This window comes from Stegostoma tigrinum, chromosome 36 (genome assembly GCF_030684315.1).
Source record: "Stegostoma tigrinum isolate sSteTig4 chromosome 36, sSteTig4.hap1, whole genome shotgun sequence".
In the NCBI taxonomy this organism is placed as follows: domain Eukaryota; kingdom Metazoa; phylum Chordata; class Chondrichthyes; order Orectolobiformes; family Stegostomatidae; genus Stegostoma; species Stegostoma tigrinum.
In genome coordinates this window covers 836,017-856,618 of record NC_081389.1, presented here as the reverse complement: position 1 = coordinate 856,618, position 20,602 = coordinate 836,017, and the positions used below count along the sequence as shown (strand labels likewise).

The following is a 20,602-nucleotide window of genomic DNA, read 5'->3' as shown; positions in this document are numbered from 1 at the left end:
GTCTTCACTTTTCTTGACCATTCCTCAGTGCCAGCCCCTTTCACTCTTTATTATTTGGACAACAACCACAAAAAGTTACTATATTCTTTGGTGTCATACAAAATAAGCAGAAATTATGAACTTACAAGGTCTGTGAAGCTATGTTTGAAAAAAGAATGACAGAAACACTTTAGTCCACGAAGTGTGTATCATATTAAAACTTAACAACAAATTACTCAAATTCCTGACTCTCTCACCAATTGTTTTTCATTTACTCCCTAATGCACTTAAGAGGCTACAGTGTGCAGGGTCTTATGCAGTCAGTATCTGCCTAAAAGGAATTACTGATGCACTGTCCAAAGCTCCAAGTCAAAGGAACAATACAAGCATGTGTCTCTGAAGCTGCCCTTATCCTCATGGTCCCACATGCCACACTCATTTATTTATTACACAGAACTTCAAGAATTCTAGTAGCTTACTGTTATAATTTATCATACAGCCGTTTGTTTACCATTGGCAGGAGTTCCTGAGGCATGCTCAGAAGCAACATCAGATCTGGAAATTTCTCTACTTAGCTTTAGCTTTCACCAACAGTGATGGTAATGCCCCTTAGGGTAAGTAAACTCTATCATTTCTCTAAATGCTAATTATTCTTGGACACAGTGATGGTCTCCAAAGCCTAGTTAACTCTGATCATACCCAGGTTGTCCCAGGTCCAGAAAGTCACCATACATATGCATGATCCAAAGCCCAGTGAAAGTCTCCTTCACCTGAACACCTCCATGAGATCTGAGGCCCAGGAAACACTGTTGTAGTGCCGGGTTCTCACATTGCCTTAGTCTCAACATTACTCAAATATCAAGTGCCTTCCAGAAAGATCCAGACTCTAAAATATCTGGATATATCCTGGTCAGAGCTAGGGTCTGAAAAGCTCAAGAGACTTCCACAACCAGGCTGTCCATAGGCCATTTACAACATGATCCCAACTACCTCAAATGCCACTTGGAGGTAGCAAGGACTTTAGATGCTGGAGTCAGAATTAATACAGTGTGGAGCTGGAGGAAGAGCAGGTCAGGCAGCATCAGAGGGGCAGGACAGTCAATGTTTTGGGCCTTGACCCTTCATCAGGACTTGGGGGGGGGAACGGTCTGAATGTTGTTTGGAGTCCATTGGGGATATGCTAGTTGCATAGGCAGGTACTGAGAAAGGAGATCCAGCTGTAGTAACAGGTTTGCTCAGTTCTGATGAAGGGTCCAGGCCTGAAATGTCGACTCTCCTGATTCTCTGATGCTGCCTGGCCTGCTGTATTCCTTCAGCTCCACACTGTCTTACCTCACAAGCCAGGTTACCTCTCTGACCCGGAACCTCTTGTCTCACCCCTCTGTTCCGGCCACCAACCTCCCTGGTTGCACCTAGCTCCATTAACACAGTTTGTCATACACCTGAGATAACAAAGTGTAGAGCTGGATGAACACAGCAGGCCAAGCAGCATCAGAACAGCAGGAAAGCTGATGTTTCGGGCCTAGACCCTACACCTGCATCATCTTTGATTAACACTCTGGTGACCCCTTTCTCCTTGATACCCCTGATCGCTTTGACACCCTGGTTACCCCGTACACCTCCATCACCAATGATGAAGACCCCCAGTGTAGTTGGGTCAGCTCTCTGCCTTCCCTCCTTCTCCCACCCCCACTCAAGGCTCCTTACCCTATGTTGACATTCAAGCTCCCCAGGTATTGTGAGGTCACAGTTCCGCCCCACCTCTCCCAAACCAGACCGTTGCCGTGGAAACTGGAGGTTAGGGCGGGCTCATTGTGACGGGGGTGGGGGAAGGGGAGATCGGTTGCTATGGAGATAGATAGCCGTTACTGAGACGGTGGCCAGCAGACAGACGCCATCCCCCCTAACTGTTAAGGGGGGGAGGGGGGCCTTCTAAAGGAGTTGAACTAGAAACCCTTTCCTCCTCCTTTCCCTCTTGGCAGCACGAGGCCTGGGGGCGGCAGCGGGAGATACACTGCGGAGGAGGGGGGGGGAAACGGAGGCTGCGCTGTGGCTCGGCCAGGAAGATGGCGGCTTGAAAGGAAGAAAGCGGCCCCGCTGGCAGACAGTTCCGCAACGGCCTCCGCCCCTTCCTCCAGCCGGCCCTCCCCCCGGCAGTGACTCCCGACGGGATTGAGAGAGAAGCAGCGCCTCATCAGCCCCTCCACCCACTCCCATCCCTCTCTCACGGCCTGGCCTCGGCTCCAGGCCCCAGGCCCCGCCGACATGGAGTGCCCCCACTTGGCGAGCAGCGTCTGTATCGTGCCCGACTCCACCAGGTTCCCGAGCGGCTCGCCGTCCTCCTGGTGTTGTGCCGGTGAGTGCCGCACGGTTCCGCTCTCTGCACAACTTGACCGCACTTTTGCCAATTGCCTTCCCCCCCCCCCCCCCCCCCGCCGTCTCTGTGTTAAAGAGCAGCTGTCCTCTACCCCACCCCGAAGCTTGTCGCCCGGTTTTCAAACCATCAGACACTCCAGCCCACAACAGCCTCCTGCCTAGGCCTGGACTGCACGCCTAAAGAGTGATAGAAAGAGAGAGAGAGAGAGAGAGGGTGGGAAAGGAATTATGAAGCTTTTTTTTGTTCAAAAGCCACAGTTTCCTTGTCAGGGAGGTAAGGAGTTATGAAGTTGATTTTTAAATAATTTGTCATTGAGGTGAATCTCAGACTGGAGGTCTCACTGGAACGACCAATTTGTCTTGAACTTGTAAGCACATCGAAAGATTCTTCCCCTGCGATCAGTCTGACGTGTTCCTCAGCAAATTGGAGGGGATCGGATTTGAAACTAACTCGAAGCTGTATTTAAGATGGGCGACTTTTTGAAACATTAATTTAGTGAGCTGAGCCAATGCATGTTTTATAAAGTTACCCCCACAGTCTATAGAAATTTTTGCCACGTCCTATATCCATACAGTCTGGATGGAGCGGCTGGCATTTAATTTCCTGTTTGTCCCCGACATACAAGATATATTTTACGAAAATTAAACAAAATCAGTTAGTTTTTTTGAGTGACTTCTTTTGTGGGACGCATTCGGTAGTGTTCAGAGTCGGAGCAGACTGGCTTTCCTTTGCTGAAATGTTAGGCCCTTTGTCTCCATTGTTGGGGCTGCCTAGTGTAATGACCTGAGGAAACTCGTTCTCAAGACCTGCTTTGGTTTTCGTGGGGAATCGCCCCTTTGAACTATATTCTGTTTCAAAACCGGCAGTTACAACAGGCTACATACAGCTCAGACGACCTTGGACATGGAATTCTGTGCGGTGATAAAACTCTGGAGACAGGATTGTTTTATGATCTAATCACTACAGCAAAGGGATAAGAAATACAATGGGATTTTCACTTTAAATGATGTGAAGTTTTTCTATGATAATTGCTAGCAGCTTTAACTGCTGAAACATTTTTTATTAACACTTTCATGTCTGGAACGTTCAAATGTCGACATTTTATATTGTGTATGAGGAACGGTGGTGGTGTGGATAGTACTATAAGTTGGTTTTAAAACTCAGAAAACCTTTCTCCTTTGTAATTGTGCCTTTGTAAATTTGATCTGAGATCACAAGTCTGAAAATTTCAGAAATTCCAAGAGTTTTTTTTGCCTGTTGTGCCAATGTGTAAAACTTAAAGCAATTTTGGGTTTATGGGACTTCATCTAAATTGTAATAGAATGAATGTTTCAAGATCTCTGCATGTTGAGCTACCAGTTCACAATTATACTTTATGGAAATAAGGACTATATGTTAGAATGTTTTGGTTTTAGAACTATTTTAATTGTGCAAAAGTTTGTTCTAGCCTCAAGTTTGAAAGTCTTAATGATGTTTTGGAATGAAAATACAGAGCTGATATTTCATCCCATTTGGCTTATTTTGGCTTAATGTTTGTATAGTTCCCCTAATACACTTGTCAGCTGACACTTCTGGTACTCCACACAGACTTTGCTCAAGATAGAATAACAGGACTGACTGTTACAGTACTGTTGACTTCAGCTCTTCCTGACTAGTAATTAAAGGTGAGGGTGTTATGTAACCCTAAATGTACTAGATGGATTTTCTGAGTGATGTAATGTCACTGTGATTTCCATGTGGTATGACACTGTATCCCTGTGATGTGGCAGTGAATGGGAACTGTAAATGAGGCAGTGGAAATCTTCATACCAGTGGGGCACACTTTTAAGATCACAGGGTCTATGAGGTCCATAACCTTGTTCAGCATTTGAAAGACTCATGCAGCATAATGTCCACTTCTAGGCCTCTGCATTCATTCCGTGTGTCAGATTCATCCAGCATGTGGGGTGGGAGACAGTGGAGCACTCATCTGTACCATCTCTCTGAAAGAACTCTTCAACCCATTCTTGCCCTACAATCCTGCATGGTTTTGTTTCTAGTTTCTTCAAATAAGAGCATACAAGCGGGAGGTAGAGTAGGCCATTTGATTCTTCAAGCCTTCACTACCATTCAACAATAAGACCAGAAGAAATAAGAACAGAAATGGGCCAATTGGCTCCTGGAGCCTGCTCTGCAATTCATTAGGATTGTGACTGATCTGCTCTGGGCCTCAAATCCTCCTCTTGTCACTAATCGGTCTGTTTCTGAAAATTTGAGGCAGAAGGTAAATCTCTTTGGTTCCTTTGTCATTTGTGTAAACTTGTAGACTTAGTCTTTGACTTCCCTGTCAGGTCTGCCTTCTGCCTGAGTACTTCAGGAAAGTTTTTGTAACCTGTGTTTTGGCCACTATTTGTGATTGCTGATGCCAGTCCTATCTTTGGTTCTTATTGGATGTCCCTAAACTCAGTTCCTGCAATTGATTTGAAGTTGTTTTTCAGCTTTACCTTTTTCCGTTTCATTTACTCTTTTTTTTAAGGCTTGTCTCTTAGATAATTCCTTTCCCAACTAGCCTCAAGATGTTGGGATATCCAGCAAGGCCCTTCAAAAGAGTTTCGTGTGGTGTGCCCCCATGGACTGACATCAGGAACGTGCAAGAATGTTTTTTTCAGGACAGGACAGCGCTCACCTAATCTCAGCCACACACTCACTTGGAGGTATAACTTTTTTGGAGGTTTTTTCCCCAATAACACCTCAAGTGGACGTTCTTTTTCTGAGCTGTGTTGTTGAGTTATTGTCTTAAAAAGGATCATAACAGCCATGATATTTCTCTTGATTTGGTTTGCACTTGGTTTTATAATTGTTAATGCCATTCTGCAGGAAATAAGGTACTGTTCCTGTTGCTGGGTCAGTATCCTGCAATCCCACCTTTATTGGCACTGTGGGTGTGCCAAGGTTTTCACTTGGTTAAGACGGCAACTTTCACTCCGCCTTCATTACAATTAGGGATGGGCAACATTATGTTGGCCGAGCCACATCTTCAAATGATTTTGAAAAAAAGTAAGTACAGATTTGAACTTAAGATGTTTATGGCCCAGTTTATAGAACTCTGACGAGGGTGTGTGAACTGTACCTCTTGTTTTGAAATGAGTGTCAAGACTTTTTGTGAAATGTGGAGCTGATTTATTAATGTGAAATTGAAATCTTATTGTATCTTTCTTAAAATAACTTATGTGGTTAAGGAGTTAATTTCTTGGTGATCTAAACATTGTAAGCAGTTACTTTATTGTATTAATTTGTAAGAATCCTTTCATTATTGAACAAGCAAGGGACTATTTGCAGGTTTCATTGTGTTTTCTGTCTAAACGTTGAGGTGACCATAATCCTTGTGCATTTCGCAGTGACATTAGCAGAGGTTGCAGAAGGTGGAAGTGTAATTTTTAAACAATAAGTAGAGGAATTAAGCAATCATGGAACAATTTACCGTGCTTTGAAGAGGCCTATTTCCTGCTGCTGTTAGAATTTGCGAGAGGAAGTGGAAAGGACTGTGTAATATGTTTGAGGATGTTTCTCATAAATGCATGACTGTGTAGTAGGGTATTGATCCAAAAGCGTGGAGCTCTGTCTTTAACCTGGCATTTTAAACTGATTTATGCTTGGATTTGTGGAAGGGACACAATAGGAACAAAATGTTTTCCAGAAAACTTAGTACGAATGTATGACGAACAAATTACCCGCATCAGTTAAATGAGCACCAAAAAGAGAGAAGTGAAGAGAAAAGGTAATTAATTCAAAATATATCAGAAATTCCCTGTAAAAGGGGAAACCTGTGAGGTAAAATGACAAACAAGAAAGGAACAGCCATTCTGTTCTATTTGTGAATTGTTCTCTTTATTTTAAGTGTTGCAGCTGATATTATTGTTATTGTATTCAGCTGGAACTTCAATATAATAATCATGGCATTTTAGTCTTGTGATATTTCTGGAGTTCTTTGTAGTTGGCGGTGACCCTTTAAAGTTGAAGTATGAGAGAGCCAGTGGCTGTTATGTTTGTAATATAAAGGCTCCACTGGTCGAATAGTTGACATTACTGTAATAAGATCATAAATTCTCATACTTCACTTCTTGTTTCTAGAAAACTAGGTGTTATTGCATCAGTTATATTGCTAAATAAAGTCAAATCTAATTTACATAAAATATTTTCATTTTTACTACATAATGAAATGCTCCTTAATATTAAAGGAATAGTGAGGTACTGCGTGAATAGATTTTTGAAAATATTTACTTCTAGGATGTGGGGATTGCAAGCAAACCTTGACAGCAATTCAAGCTGGGTGCTGATGAGCATTAGTTGTGGACTTAAAATTTTGTGAAATGTTCAATTTAAACAAGACAAATGGTTTGACTGTTAATTACTGACAAAGGCAGTTGGAGATGGCCTACCAAAATGTTGGTCTTACCAGCAACCCTAGGATCCTGTGGGAAAGAAATTAAAATAAAATCAGGGTTAGAGTTCAAGAAATCTACATTATGTCTGTCTAAGGGTTTGAATGATGGCTGTAGACGTTATTTCTAAAAGCGCATTGATAAAAGTACAGGGAAGTGGATTCGGTTATGAACATAAAACAGTAACACACAGGAATGAGCCTTTCGGCCCATGATGTTGTGATGAACGTGACGCCAAATTTAACTAACCCCTTCTGCCTTCCCTTGGTCCTTATCCTTCCATTCTTTGCATATTCATGTGCTTGCCTAAAAGCTCTTAAATGCCCCTATTGTATCTGATTCCGGCATCGCCCTGGCAGTGTGTTCCACACACCTACCCCGCTTTCTGTGTAATAAGTTTACCCCTTGCATCTCCTTTGAAACTTTCCCCTCACCCAAAATGCATGCCCCCTGGTATTAGACATTTCAGCTCTGGGGGGAGAAGATTCTGGCTGTCAACCCTATCTATTTATCTCATAATTTTATAGACTTCTATCAAGTCTCCCCTCAGGCTCCACCACTCCAGAGAAAACGACTTGAGTTTTTCTGGCCTCTCCTGATAGCTCCTACCCTCTAATACTGGCAGCATTGTGGGAAACATTTTCTGCATCCTCTCCAAAGCCTCTAGGTCCTTCCTGTAATTTGAACAAATTGAATACAGCACTCTAAGTGCAGTGTAACCAAAATCTTATAAAGGTGCAACATGACATCCTGACCCTCGTACTCAGTTCCTTGACCGATAAAGGCAAGCATGCCATAAGCCGCCTTTACTGTCCTGTCCACTTGTGTGGCCACATTCAGGATGCTATGGACTTGAACACCAAGTTCCCTCTGTGCATTAATGCTGTTAAGGGCCCTGCTGTTAACTGTATACTTCTCAACATCTGATCTCCCAAAGTACAGCACCTTACACTTACACAGATTAAACTCCACCTGCTATTTCTCCACCCATATCTGCAATTGATCTACATCCTACTGAATATTTTGACAACCTTCTACGCTATGTTGAACTCGTATCAATCTTTGTATTGTTTGTCTCTCTCTCTCTCTCTCTCTCTCTCTCTCTCTCTCTCTCTCTCTCTCTCTCTCTCTCTCTCTCTCTCTCTCTCTCTCTCTCTCTCTCTCTCTCGCACACGCACACACAAAATCAGCTGTATGTACCATTAGTAGTAGAGGTTGTAGCATGAATCCTTTAGGAATACCACTAGTCACGGACTTCCAGCTTTAAAAAAAACACCCTTTTCTCTGCTCTCTAATGCTATCTTTTGGGCTGAATCTTCTGGATGAGCCTACCATGAGGGACCTTGTTGAAAGCCTGACGAAAATCCTTGCAGACAAGATCCATTGCTCTAGCCTCTTTGATCATATTCACCTCCATGAAAAATTCAATCAAGTTAGTAAGAAATGACCTGCCCTGGACAAAGCCATGCTGACTGTCCCTTATTTGGCAAAGCTTTCTCAAATGCGTGTAAACCCTACCCTTTAAAATTCTCTCCAGTAGCTTCCCAACCACCGATATGAGACTCACTTGCCTGTAGGTTCATGGATTATCCATATTTCCCATCTTGAACAGAGGAATGACATTAACTACCCACTAGACCGCTGGGACACCTCCAGTGGCTAGTGTGAATACGAAGAATTTGGTCAAGGCTCCTGCAAACTCTTCTCTTGCCTCTGCCAACAACCTCGGGTAGATATCATCAGGTCCAGGGGATTTATCCACCCTGATGTTCAAGAGTCCCAACACCACTTCTTTCTTAATCTCAAAATGCCCTAGCATGTTAGCATCCTCCGCAATCTTCTGGGTGAATACTGATGCAAAGTACTCATTTAGGATCATGTCCACATCCTCTGTCTGCAAGCACAAGTTCTGTCTTTTATCCTTGAGTGGCTCTACTTTCTCCCTAGTTATCCTGTGGTTTTTAATGTGTGTATAGAATGCCTTCGGATTCTGTACTCAACAATGGGCCCTACTCACTCTCCTAATTCCTTGGTCAAGTTTTTTCCTGCTTTCTTTATGTCACATGGGTTCTGTCCAATTTTTAGCTTCCTACACCTTTTATATATGCTGCCTTTTGTTTTTTCGACTGCATTCACAACCTCCCTCGTTATCTGAGGGTCCCTTACTTTACCATCCTTTCCTTTCTCTTTACTGGAACCTGCCAGTCCTGAACTCCGATCAGTAGGTCTTTGAGCAACTCCCACATATCAAATGTGGGCTTGCCCGATAACAACTGCAACAAATAACATTCCCTATTTCTTGCCTAATATTGATGTAATTTGCTGTCTCCCAATTCTGTATCTTCCCATAAGTTTCTGACTTGTCCTTTCTCATAGCTATCTTAGAACTTAAGGAGTTGTGATCACTGTTTCCAAAATGTTCTCCCACTGATCAGTCACCTGCTGGGCTCATTAGCTAGTACAATGTCCAGTATGGCCCCTCCTGTAGTTGGACTAGCCACATACTGTTTCAAGAAACCCTCTTGGATGCACTTAACTAATTCTTCCCTGTCTAGGCCTCAAACTCTGAGGAAGTCCCAGTCAATATTTGGGAAGTTAAAGTCACCTATTATGACAACCTTGTTGTTACATCTTTCCATAATCTGTCTACATATTTCTTCCTCAATGTCTTGGTGACTATTGGCAGCCCTATAGTATAAGCTTATCAGTGTGATTGCAGCCATCTTATTTTTGAGCTCTACCCATATTTCCTCGTTGGATGAGCCCTTCAGTATGTCCTCTCTGCGTGTAGATGTGATATTCTCCCTGATTAGTGATGCAACTCCTCCACCTCTTTTACCTTCCACTATCTCATCTAAAAAAATGAAACCCTGGAAAGTTGAGCAACAGGTCTTGTTCGTCTTTGAACCAAGTCTTTATAATGGCCACTGCATTGTGGTCCCATGTACTGATTCAGGCTCTGAGCTCATCTCTCTTACCTATAATACTCCTTGTGTTGAAATTAACACACTTCAGCCCATTAGTACCGTTGTGTTCATTTATCTGCCTCTGCCTCTACCTGTCCTTTCTGACTTACTGGTCCTAATGCCTACATCTCCTTCAACCCCTCCACTTGCTGACCTGCTGCTAATGTTCCCAGCCCCCTGCCACGTAGCACTAACAAACCATCTTGCGAGGATATTGGTTCCCCTCCAGCTGTCACCCTTCCCTGTTATACAAGTCACCTCTGCCCCAGAAGAGGTCCCAATGCTCCAACAACCTGAAACCCTGCCCCTGCACCAGCTCCCTAGCCACAAATTCATCTGTCCTATCTTGCATCAATAGTATGTGGCAGTGGTACTAACCCAAAGATTACTACTTTCATGGTCCTGCTTTTCAGCCTCCTTAACTCTCTCCGTACTTGCAGGAACTTCTCCCTCTTTCTACCTACCAAATGCCCACAATCAGGGAGACAATACACCATCCTGGAGTCTCAAATACAGCCACAGAAATGCCTGCCTGTGCCCCTAACTAGCAAGTTTCCTACTATCTCTACCTTGCACTTTGACCTTTCTCTATTGGCAGAGCGAGTTGTGGTGCCAAAGGTATGGCTGTTGCTGTTGTACTCCCTGGAAAGTCGTCGTCCTCCTCCTGCAGCCCACCCGCCCCACCCCAAATTCCCTGCAACAGTATCCAAAACTGTATACCTGTTAGAGAGGAGAATAGCCGCAGGAGCCTCCTAGCAGTCACCCATCTACCTAACTCAACTTGTGGGACTACCTCACCATAACTAGTGTCTGTCATACTTTCTGTCCCCGTAAGTTCCTCAGTGTGTTCAAATGTTTGTGAGGAGCTGCAGCCAGTCACGTTTCCTGCAGACGACGACGTGGACACTAGACTGCTCACTGATCACCCACATCTGGCAGGAGGAGCACACCACTGCCATAACTGCTATCTCTGCCCCTTTACAGTAAGAAAGATAAAAGAATCTTACCTTGCCTTTACCTTGCTCACCTTTCTCATTGAAGCTTGGTGCTCTCCTAAGCTCATCCAGCAGCACTTCCACCACTCTGCAGTTCTTCTCAAACTGTTTTGTTGGTAGTTTCTAATTTACTGATTAAATTACAGTGCAATCTTTACAAACAGACCTAGTGCCATATAGGCTACAACAAACTTTATACCAACTTCTCATTCTCACTCCTCTTGTTTGTTTTTGACTTGCTTAGAAGGTGGGAAGGATAGAAACCCTGCAGTAATGTAATTTTTGGGGCTTCCAGTTCCTTGACACTGGATTCTTCCACGATCCATGGTGACTGAGCTGTCTTCTCCCAGAATGCTTTTTTCTTAAAAATAAATATTAAAAATTTTATACATTAAAAAAATCTGTATATAGATTGTCTCAAATGTACCAATCAACTAAACAAACATTTTGAGTTTGACACAATTCCAACAAACTAAAGGCATTTCATACACACAGAGAATAGATTTACATACATTTGAGGCAATAGAAGGGCCCAAGAACTGAATGGATCCCCAGTTGAGTTTAGCAGAAAGACCTCAGACAGTCATCTTTTTCCCACTGCACCTTGGCGGCAGCTTCCCCAAGCTTTAGTGTGTCCCTCAGCACGTAGGACTAGACCTTGGAACATGCCAGTCTGCAACACTTGGTCGATGTCTGTTCCTTGTTCTAGAAGACAACAAGTTTCAGGCAGACGAAAGAACATCTTTCACCAAGTTAATGGTCCTCCAGGTACGGTTGATGTTTGTTTCTGTGTGCATCCAGGGGATCAGACTATAGAGCGGAGAGTCCTACTTAATGTCTCATGCCTCACGAAAATGTTGAAGTTCTTTGAAGTAGCACTGAAAGTTGGTGAGGACAAGGCAGTAGTCTGTATGAATTTCAGTGAGGCCTTTGTTAAGTTTCCACATGGTAGGCTGCTGTGGAAGGTTATGTCGCATGGAATCCAGAGAGATCTGGCAAATTAGAAACACAGTTGGCTTGACAGTAGGAAGCAAGTAATAGTGGAAGGATGCTTATCGGAATGGAGGCCTTTAATGCGTGGTGTGTCTCGAGTCAGTGCTAGGCCCATTGCTGTTTGTTATCCATTTGGATGAGAATGTACAAGGCATGATTGATAAGTTTGTGGATGACACTAAACTAAGCTCCATCGTGGACAGTGAGGAAGCTTCTCAAATTGCAGCAGGTTCTTGATCAACTGGGGAAGTGGGCTGAAAAATGACAAATGGTATTTAAAATAACTATATAAGTGAAGTGTTGCATTTTGGAAAGTCAGATGAAGGTAGGAGTTTCATAGTGAATGGTAGGGCCTTAAGGAGTCTAAGTGTAACAGAGGAACCTTGAAGTTCAGGTGTACGGTTCTCAGAAAGCGGAGTCATAGGTAGACGGCAGTGAAGAAAGCTTTTGGCGCACTGGCCTTCATCAGCCAGGGCACAGAGTAAGGAAGTTGGAACGTTATGATGCAGTTGTACAGAATGTTGAGGCTGCACTTGGAGTACTGTGTTCAGTTTTGGTCATCTTGCTATAGCTGGATTTGGAAGCTGCTTTTCCCTTCTTTTCTTACAGGAGTTCTCTTCCTGCTATTAGAATTGCATATGAGTTTATATTTTACTGAATTTGCCTTTGCCCTGGGCGTGTTTCTGGGATATTATTATAACGGAGTGGTTAATGCATCTGTTGTTTTGTTAAGCATATCACTTGCCTCTAAGATAAGAAAATGTTAGGAACAATGTTATTAAACTGGAAAGTGTGCATAAGTAATCTACAAGGACGCTGCCAGGACTCGACTAAGTTATAGGGAGAGGTTGGACAAGCTAGGACTTTTTTCTTTGGAGTGTAGGAGACTGAGGGGGGAATCTTAGAAAAGTATCCAAGATCTTGAGAAGCATGGATAGGGTGAATATACTCAGTCTTTTTCCCAGATTTGGGGAGTCGAAGACTAGAGGGCATCAGTTTAAGGTAAGAGGGGGAAAAAGTAAATAGGAACCTGAGGGGCAACTTTTTTCTTTGTAGAGTGTGGTACAGATATGGAATGAGCTGCCAGCAGAAGTGGTTGAGGCTGGCACATTAGCAACATTTTAAAAGGCATTTGGATGAGTACTTGATTAGGAAAGGTTTAGAAGGATATGGGCAAAGTGCAGGGAAATGGAGTTAATGTGGATGGACGTTTTTGGTTGGCATCCACCAGTTTGGACTAAATGGCCTGTTTCCATGCTATAGGAGTCTATGACTGTAATGGAGCTGCTCACGATAAACTTCGACAAAAGCCTCTATCTTTCTCCGGAGTTCATTTGCAAGACACACTTCAGCAGGAGATATTTGACAGTCTCAACCTTCCTGCAGCTGCTTCAAGGGCGGCAGCCGGTAGAGCAGATCTACTGGGCGTACATGAAGGATCTAACAGTGCCCTTCTCGTTATCAGCCAAGCAATGTTTTGATGCTTTTTGGAAAGATTCTGGTGATGAGGCATTTTGCTGAATGGCGTTGACAGCCTGCTCAGGGAACCACATGGCAGGATCAACCCTCTCCTTTTCCCTTAGTGTCTCAAGGATGCTACATGCTGACAGCTTCCTGATGGACCTGTGGACAAAGATGTTTTTCTTTGCAAATTTCTCCACAAACGATAGGTAATACAGAAAGGTCTGACTACTTGGAGTGTTCTGCAGCAAGGCCAGGCCCATCTTAACGACACTGGTGACCAGTAGAACCTTGGTATATGGTGACACTTGATGTTTGCTTGCTGAGTGTCCATGCACAGCTGTGCACGAAAAGGTAGCCATCAGGATGAGGGCAACGTTGGATTCCTCCCCTGCCCCAACTAATTTGAAGTCCAAGTAAACAAAATGTGTATATACATTTAATATGCTCAGGACAGAGGCTAACAACATCTGGTGCAAGTGAATTGTTGCAAAACATTTTGCAACTGAAATAGATGTGGAATTATTGGTGGAAACCAAAATCAAATCTGAAACTACATCTAAGAGATGTGCACTGGGCTTCATTCAAATATCAATTTGAAACACAAATAGGCTCCAGAGTCTTGACATTTAAAATCTGCAATGATCTGTTGAAATTCAAGTCAATTATTGTCTTGATTGCGATAAGATTTCAGAAAAGCACGTTGGTTTAGATATTCAATGCATTCGTACATATAGATATTGAAACTGGAGCTGAAACTAGTTGACTTGATTTTTATTTACTCTTTAAATATATTTTTACTCCGAATCAATTCCGCTCAGTCTTTGTCCCACAGAAATTCATTTCTGCAGTCCTGTCACCAGTCATACATGGTGGTTGAATAGATAATACTGAAAAAGAGTAGTCAAATGTGTTGGAAATTTTTGATGGCTGGTAAATATTTAAAGGCTGTTACATTTCGGCAATAATTAACAGCAGCCCTTGATGGCTGATTGAAAGTTTAGCTATTATCCAGAAATGTCTATACTTGAGCATTGTTTTGGATCCCACTCTGCTGTAAACATTAAATAAATGCAGCAAGTGCTGGAAATGCTCAGCCTCTGTGAAGAGAGATGTTTCAAGTTAGTGACCTTTTATCAGCATTGGAAAAGATTAAACATAGAAAATAGGAGTCTGGTAGGCTCTTTGAGCTTGTTTTGCCATTCAGTATCACGGCTGAACCTGCTCAGTATCTTGTTCCAGCTTTCTTCCCATACCCTTTGCCTTTAGCCTTAAGAGCTATATCTAACTCCTTCTTCAAAACGTTGTGTTTGGCCTCAACTCCTTTCTGTGGCAGGTAGTTCTGCAAGTTCATCACGCTCTGGGTGAAGAATTTTCTTCTCGTCTCAGTTATAAAATGGCCTACCCCGTATCCTTAGTCTGTGACCTCTGGTTCTATACTCCTAGTCATTGAGAACTTCTTTACCCTATCAATTCCTATACGAATCTTATAGGTTTCTGAGATCCTCCCACATTCTTCAAAACTTAGTTGTTATAGGTCTTGAGCATGGGGAATGTGTGGGGATAAGTTAGAAGGTGGAATGATAAAATTACGTATGTTTGTGCGTATCTTGGTACAGTGCCATGTTAGTACACAATGAATGTGGAACACTCTGTAAGTTTCTTTAATGCTTTGTGTGTGTGTGTGTGTGTGTGTGTGTGTGTGCGCGCGCGCGTGGCTGATAACTGGATTTCTGTTGATTGTGATCCATCCAAGGTCAAGTGTTCTTGTGAGTAGATGCTGAGTACTCACTAACATCTTGCCATATGGTTTCAGTTCTGAAGAAGAGCCATACTGGGCTCAAAACGTTAAATCTGTTTCGCTCCCCACAGATGCTGCCAGACCTCCTGAGTTTGTCCAGCATTCTGCGTTTGCCATATATCAGTGGTTTGCAGGATTCAGAAATAATCCTCACAAATCTGATTTTTGGAGTATAATTTAAATTATTTTTGGAACTGTGCATTTTCAACCTAACCTAATGTTCTTAAATCTTGTTCTTTCATCTCTCAAAAGCAGAAGCAGCTTTGCGACGACGTTGGGTTAGTGAAACACTTGTTTGTTTTGATCCTTGCTGTTTGAAAGGAAACAGCCCTTTGAATCAAAAGTAAAGAAATTTTGAGAAATTTTCATTTCATTAAAAAATTTTTAGGTGCAACAGCAGTACTAACTATGCACAAGAATGCTGAAATTTTTATGTAGACGTAGTACAATTCCATTGTCACTTAATATTACTGCGCATTGATTTTGGTTGCCATCAAATGCAAATATAGCAACATAATCAAGGAGTTGAGAAGCTCAGCACATAAACTTGCAAGACCACCACGGACATCTCATGCCAACGTTAAGTTCAAAAGTACTTCAACAAAACAATGTGCAGTTTGTTACCTTAAATGCTTGGAAATGTGATCGAGTGTAGTTATCCTGTTTGTCGTTTATATATTGAAACTATCTTTCACTTATTACTACAGTGTAATAAATTAAAATAATTTTGTTTTGATCATAGTTCTGGGTCATGTGGAATGTTTTTCATATTAAAAGTGTGATGTCAAATTAGTTACGTAATACTCAGCTCAACAAAGAATTTAACAAGGTGTTCAAGTGTGTTTGACTAGCAAGCTGACTCTTTAATGTTACCAGAAATGCCTTGCTGTCATCCTGAAGATCTTTTAAATAACTATTAAGTGCTGTATCACATTTGAAGTCTGTGTGTTGCTGTTGTGACGATATTATGGCTTTAAGAGTTGTATTTTGTCTTTTATTTTTGAAGAAAGGTTGAGACAAGTTTGAATGGTCTGCTGAAAGTCAATAGAGTTAAACAGCTTGTGAGGTCTTGGGTTTTTTTTTAAAAATTTGAACAATAGAAGTAGACTGAACGTCCTGCAGGACAAAGATTTCTTATTTTAACTTTCCGCAGTTGCTGCTGTCTTGAGCTTACAGGAATTCTCTTCCTGCTGTTAGAATTGCATATGAGATTATATTTTACTGAATTTGCTTTTGCCCTGGGTGTGTTCTGCGATATTATCATAATGGAATGGTTAATGTATCTGTTGTTTTGTTAAACATTTCACTTGCCTCTAAAATAAGAAATGTTAATATAGCCTGAACCCCAACATTATTTTCAAGGGTTTGGCCTAGTCCATAACAAACTGGGGCTCTTGGAGGGATCAAAATCTCTAATTCCAAGTTGGTTTTAGGACTCGAAGACAGTGAGTATGAGTATTGGGTGTTGAATTTGGTGTGCCTTGTGTAATAATGGCTCTTTCAGTCACTGATCACAACTTTCATCTAGTAGAGTTAACAACCCATAAGCTCTCCAGAGAAGATCACTGGCTTTCTCAGAATCCTCTAAGTGCTCAGAACAGCTGTCATCTAACTAGAAGTCACTCTTAGCTAATATTCCTGACTCAGGAAGTTGATTGAGAAAGGCGTTCCTGACTGACGATCAGTGGAGAGGATGCAATGCATTCTGTAAGATGTACCTAGCTGCAGTTTTGGAGATTAAGATTTTTTTGTAAAATTTGGTATATTGGTGGGGTTTGTTTTTACTGGAACAGCATTCAATTAGAGTTTTTTTATTTAGGAATAGTTGGTGGTTAAGGGGGAATTATTCGGTATGTTAGTTCTATTAATTTGTTCACTGTTAAATTTGTTACTTGTTGATTATAGAGTGACTATTAGGAGTTCATTTCAGTTAACTTTCTCTTTTTATAACAGATGAGAGGCAGGCTATACCATTTTCACACTTCCTTTAACAGATTATAAGGAGAGGTGCTCCCCTCTGGGTGTCTCGGTTTTAGTTATGGGAGAGATCAACATCCTTTGTAAAAGTCTGAAGGCATTTTACAGCCTAATAAATTATGTGAGATGCTGCCCCAGTGTTAGCCCCACACCTAATTATACAGTGTCATTCGGAGTGGCTATTGATGCGAGTCATGTGGGTGTTGGTGCTGTACTCCTGCAAGAAAATGATGAGGAGATAGACGATTGGGTATTTTTACACAAAATTTGAATAATCATCAACAAAAATATTCCACAATTGAGAAGGAGACTTTTGAGTTTGTTGGCAATGCAACTTTTCAACTTTTATAATTCTAGTAATGTTGATAATTGTATGTATTGATCGTAACCCCTTAAGTTTTGGTTAAAAAATTTAAAGGATAAAATACCAGACTGTTTAGATTGAACTTATTGCAGCCATTCAGTTTGTAAAAGACACATGCAGCAGAACGAAAAAATGTAATTGCCAAAACATTGTCTTGACTTGAAGGAAGATGGAGGCATTTGATGGCAGGAAGAAATGGACTGTAATAGTGAATGTTTGCATGCTTAGATGTCAGTAATGTATGTGTGTTGTACTGGACTAATAGTGTAAGGGTAGAGGTTTTTAAAAATGAAGCTATCTTTGTATGCTTAATTTTTTTTAAGGGGAAGATTTGATACAATGGCTTAAAGTATATTTTGTCCTGGTCTCTCTTTTAATGAAGAAAGGTTGAGACAGAGGTCGTGAATGGCCTGCTTAAAGTCAATGGAGTAAACAGCTTGTGAGGCCTTTGGAAAAGAAGCCAAAGTTGGAACAATAGAAACAGCGTGAATGGATCGGATCAAGCTCCCGTAGAGCCAGGATTTTGTGTGCATGTGATGAAGCATGATACTGAGTGTGGATCTCAGGATGGAGTGAGAGCATGGGTCTGTGAATCTTTGAACGTTGCAAAGATACCTATGATCCTTTATGAATTCAAAGCATGAAGGATGAAACTTGAGTTGGAATCCATGTAGGGAGACTCTAAGTAAGTTGGAGGCAGGAGGAAGGAATGTGAGATAACATGGTGTAGAGCTGGATGAACACAGCAGGAAAGCTGACGTTTCGGGCCTAGATCCTTCATCAGAAAGGAATGTGATGTGGCTGTAGAAACAAGTTTTAGCAAATGTCTTGTCAAATATCAGGAGTGACAGTGAAATTAATGATGGTGAACAAGACAAAAGATTGTAACAGAAACCCTCATTGGAGACAGGTTCAGAAATTCTTTGAGGTGGGCAGACTGAGAAGGGAAGTGGCATTGAGTTAAGTACTAAATAAAAACCAAAATAACTGGTATGCTGTAGATCAGAAGCAAAGGCATAAACTGCTGGAAAAGTTCTGGCAGCATCTGAGTTTTGAGGAAGAGTCACCCGATTCAAAATATTGACTGATTTCTCCCAACAGCATCCATAGTTCCTTCAGTTTTTAATTAAGGATTTTTAAGCTGTAGCTTTCTGCACTTGCAGACATCTTGAAGCTGGATGTTGAAGCTTTTATTCCCCTCTCGGTTACAGCTAAAAGCTGGAGTTCTCTTGCTGCTAGAATTACATGTGAGACAATTTATTTCACTGAATTTACTTTTGCCAAGAGCATGTTTATGGGGTGTTACTTTATTGGAACAGTTAATTAGTTAACTTATCTATCACTTTATTAAGCATTTCAATAGAGCTAGTTATGCCAATTCTTTTTATTTTGTGTTATAACTGCAGTGTAAAAACAAAGTGTGTTTTGCTTAAAATTGAGTAGTTTGACAAATCTAATTGCATTTAGAATACAGGACCTTACATTTAATGTAAGAAAAGTTAGAGTCTAGGACATCTTAATATATTTTGAGGGGGTTTAGTTTGGTTCACAACACTGAAGTTCAGTAATTTGATGCCTTTGTAAAATGTTTCCTTAAAAGTGACTTTCATGACAACATGAACTACTGTGGTTGTCTGAATTCTCTACTGCAGTTTCTAAATTTTTATACCATAGCCTGAACAACACATTTACAGCAGTTGACAATGAAAGGGAACTTTGCATGGCAATAGCAATAATAATTCAATGGACAAGGACTTTTTTCATATGCCGAAAGAAGTAAAACCACTGAAGATATTTAATTCTGAAAATAAAATAATTACCTTTTATTTTGTTTTGCAGTTTGTCGCTCCAACAAAAGCCCATGGGTCTGTCTAATGTGTTCAAGTGTTCATTGTGGAAGGTATGCTAATATTGTACTCAGTCTTAGGCTGTCATAAAGATAAGCTTAGACTGATTGTCGCACTTCATAATTCTTTAGTGATAGTGTTGTATAAAGATCGGCAGGTAATGTTGTTCAATTCTGCATGACAAACACTTGCAGTTATTAGAATGCCTATAATAATCTTTAAATATTGATAATGAGCAGCACAGCAGTTTTTTTAAAACATAATATGGTATGATGCAGAAACACTACTGGAGTACTCTCCATTGAGTGTAAATGTAGTTTATATTAATATTTGTTTTTTTTTTAAATCCAAAACCTGTGACCTATGTCTTTTGAGTTCTAAAATTTATGTGAATATGTGGGACATATTCAAAATCCAAAATTATCTGGATTTTACAGTGGTCGCAATGAATTGGATAGTACTGAATTTAATATTGTTATATAGAAAATGAAAGTTAGAGAAAACAAGGGACTGCAGATAAAGCCATTAGGAAAATTCTGAAATCTATTATTAAGGAAGTTTCAGTGCCTTTAGAAAATCATTGTATGGCCAGGCAATTTCAACATGGTTTCATTTTTGAAACAATCTGATAATAAATATTCTGAGGGTACCTGGTAGGGTAGATAAAGGGGAGTTTGGAGTGATATTTATCTCAGTTGATTCCCTGACAAGAAATAAAGTAGTGGTAGGTGAGATGTGAACATTGGCAGGCTGTTAAAGGTCAAAGCTGGGGAATTGGCTATTTACAATATATATTAATGACTTAGATGATGAAGCAGCTGAAGCCTCTTGTGGCACAGTGCTCATGTCACTACATCTGAAGCAGCATTGAAGTACCACTTGATCCAGAAACTAGTAATGACAACTCTGAATAGGTTGGTTACAGGAAATATCAAGAGAAATGTAACATATCCATGGTTACTGATGTAATGTGGTGGATGTAGTAACACAGGAGAGCATGCAGAGCAGTTTCACTGGGATATTGCTTGAGCTGGATCATTTTAGTTACGAAAAGGGATTAGACAGACTGCAGTTGTTTCTCTTAGAACAGAAGAGATTGAGAGAAGAACATAATAGATGTCTATAAATATGATTAGCGTAAATAAGTAGGCAGGGAGAAACGCTTTCTGTTAGAGTCAGTCATACAGCGCAGAAACAGACCTTTTAGCCCAACTCGTCCATGCTGACAGGGCTTCCTAAACATAACTAGTTCCGTTTCGCTGCATTTGACCCATCTCCATCTAAAACTTTCTCATCGATGTACCTGTCTGGATGTATTTTAAATGTTGTAACAGTACCTGCATCTACTACTTCCTTGTTCCTCATACAAACTACCCTCTGTGTGAAAAAGTTGCCCCTTAGGTCTGTTTTAAACCTTTCCC

At 41.2% G+C, this 20,602-nt stretch overlaps 1 protein-coding gene across 7 annotated transcripts in view; it reads left to right on the top strand.

The window, feature by feature from the left end:
- usp3 (ubiquitin specific peptidase 3) overlaps positions 1 to 20,602 on the top strand; it is a 156,862-nt gene that overhangs the window by 17,708 nt on the left and 118,552 nt on the right. Inside the window, exons 1-2 of one of the 7 annotated variants that reach the window (XM_048520644.2) lie at positions 1,826 to 2,335; positions 19,174 to 19,234. In XM_048520644.2, the coding sequence (XP_048376601.1) occupies positions 2,245 to 2,335; positions 19,174 to 19,234 (152 nt within the window). In that variant the 5' untranslated portion in view covers positions 1,826 to 2,244. Of the gene's footprint in view, positions 1 to 1,825; positions 2,336 to 2,413; positions 5,050 to 5,428; positions 6,114 to 14,800; positions 14,847 to 19,173; positions 19,235 to 20,602 lie in introns of those variants that run through there. The other 6 variants (XM_048520646.2, XM_048520645.2, XM_048520651.2 and 3 more) reach the window with 6 other exon arrangements.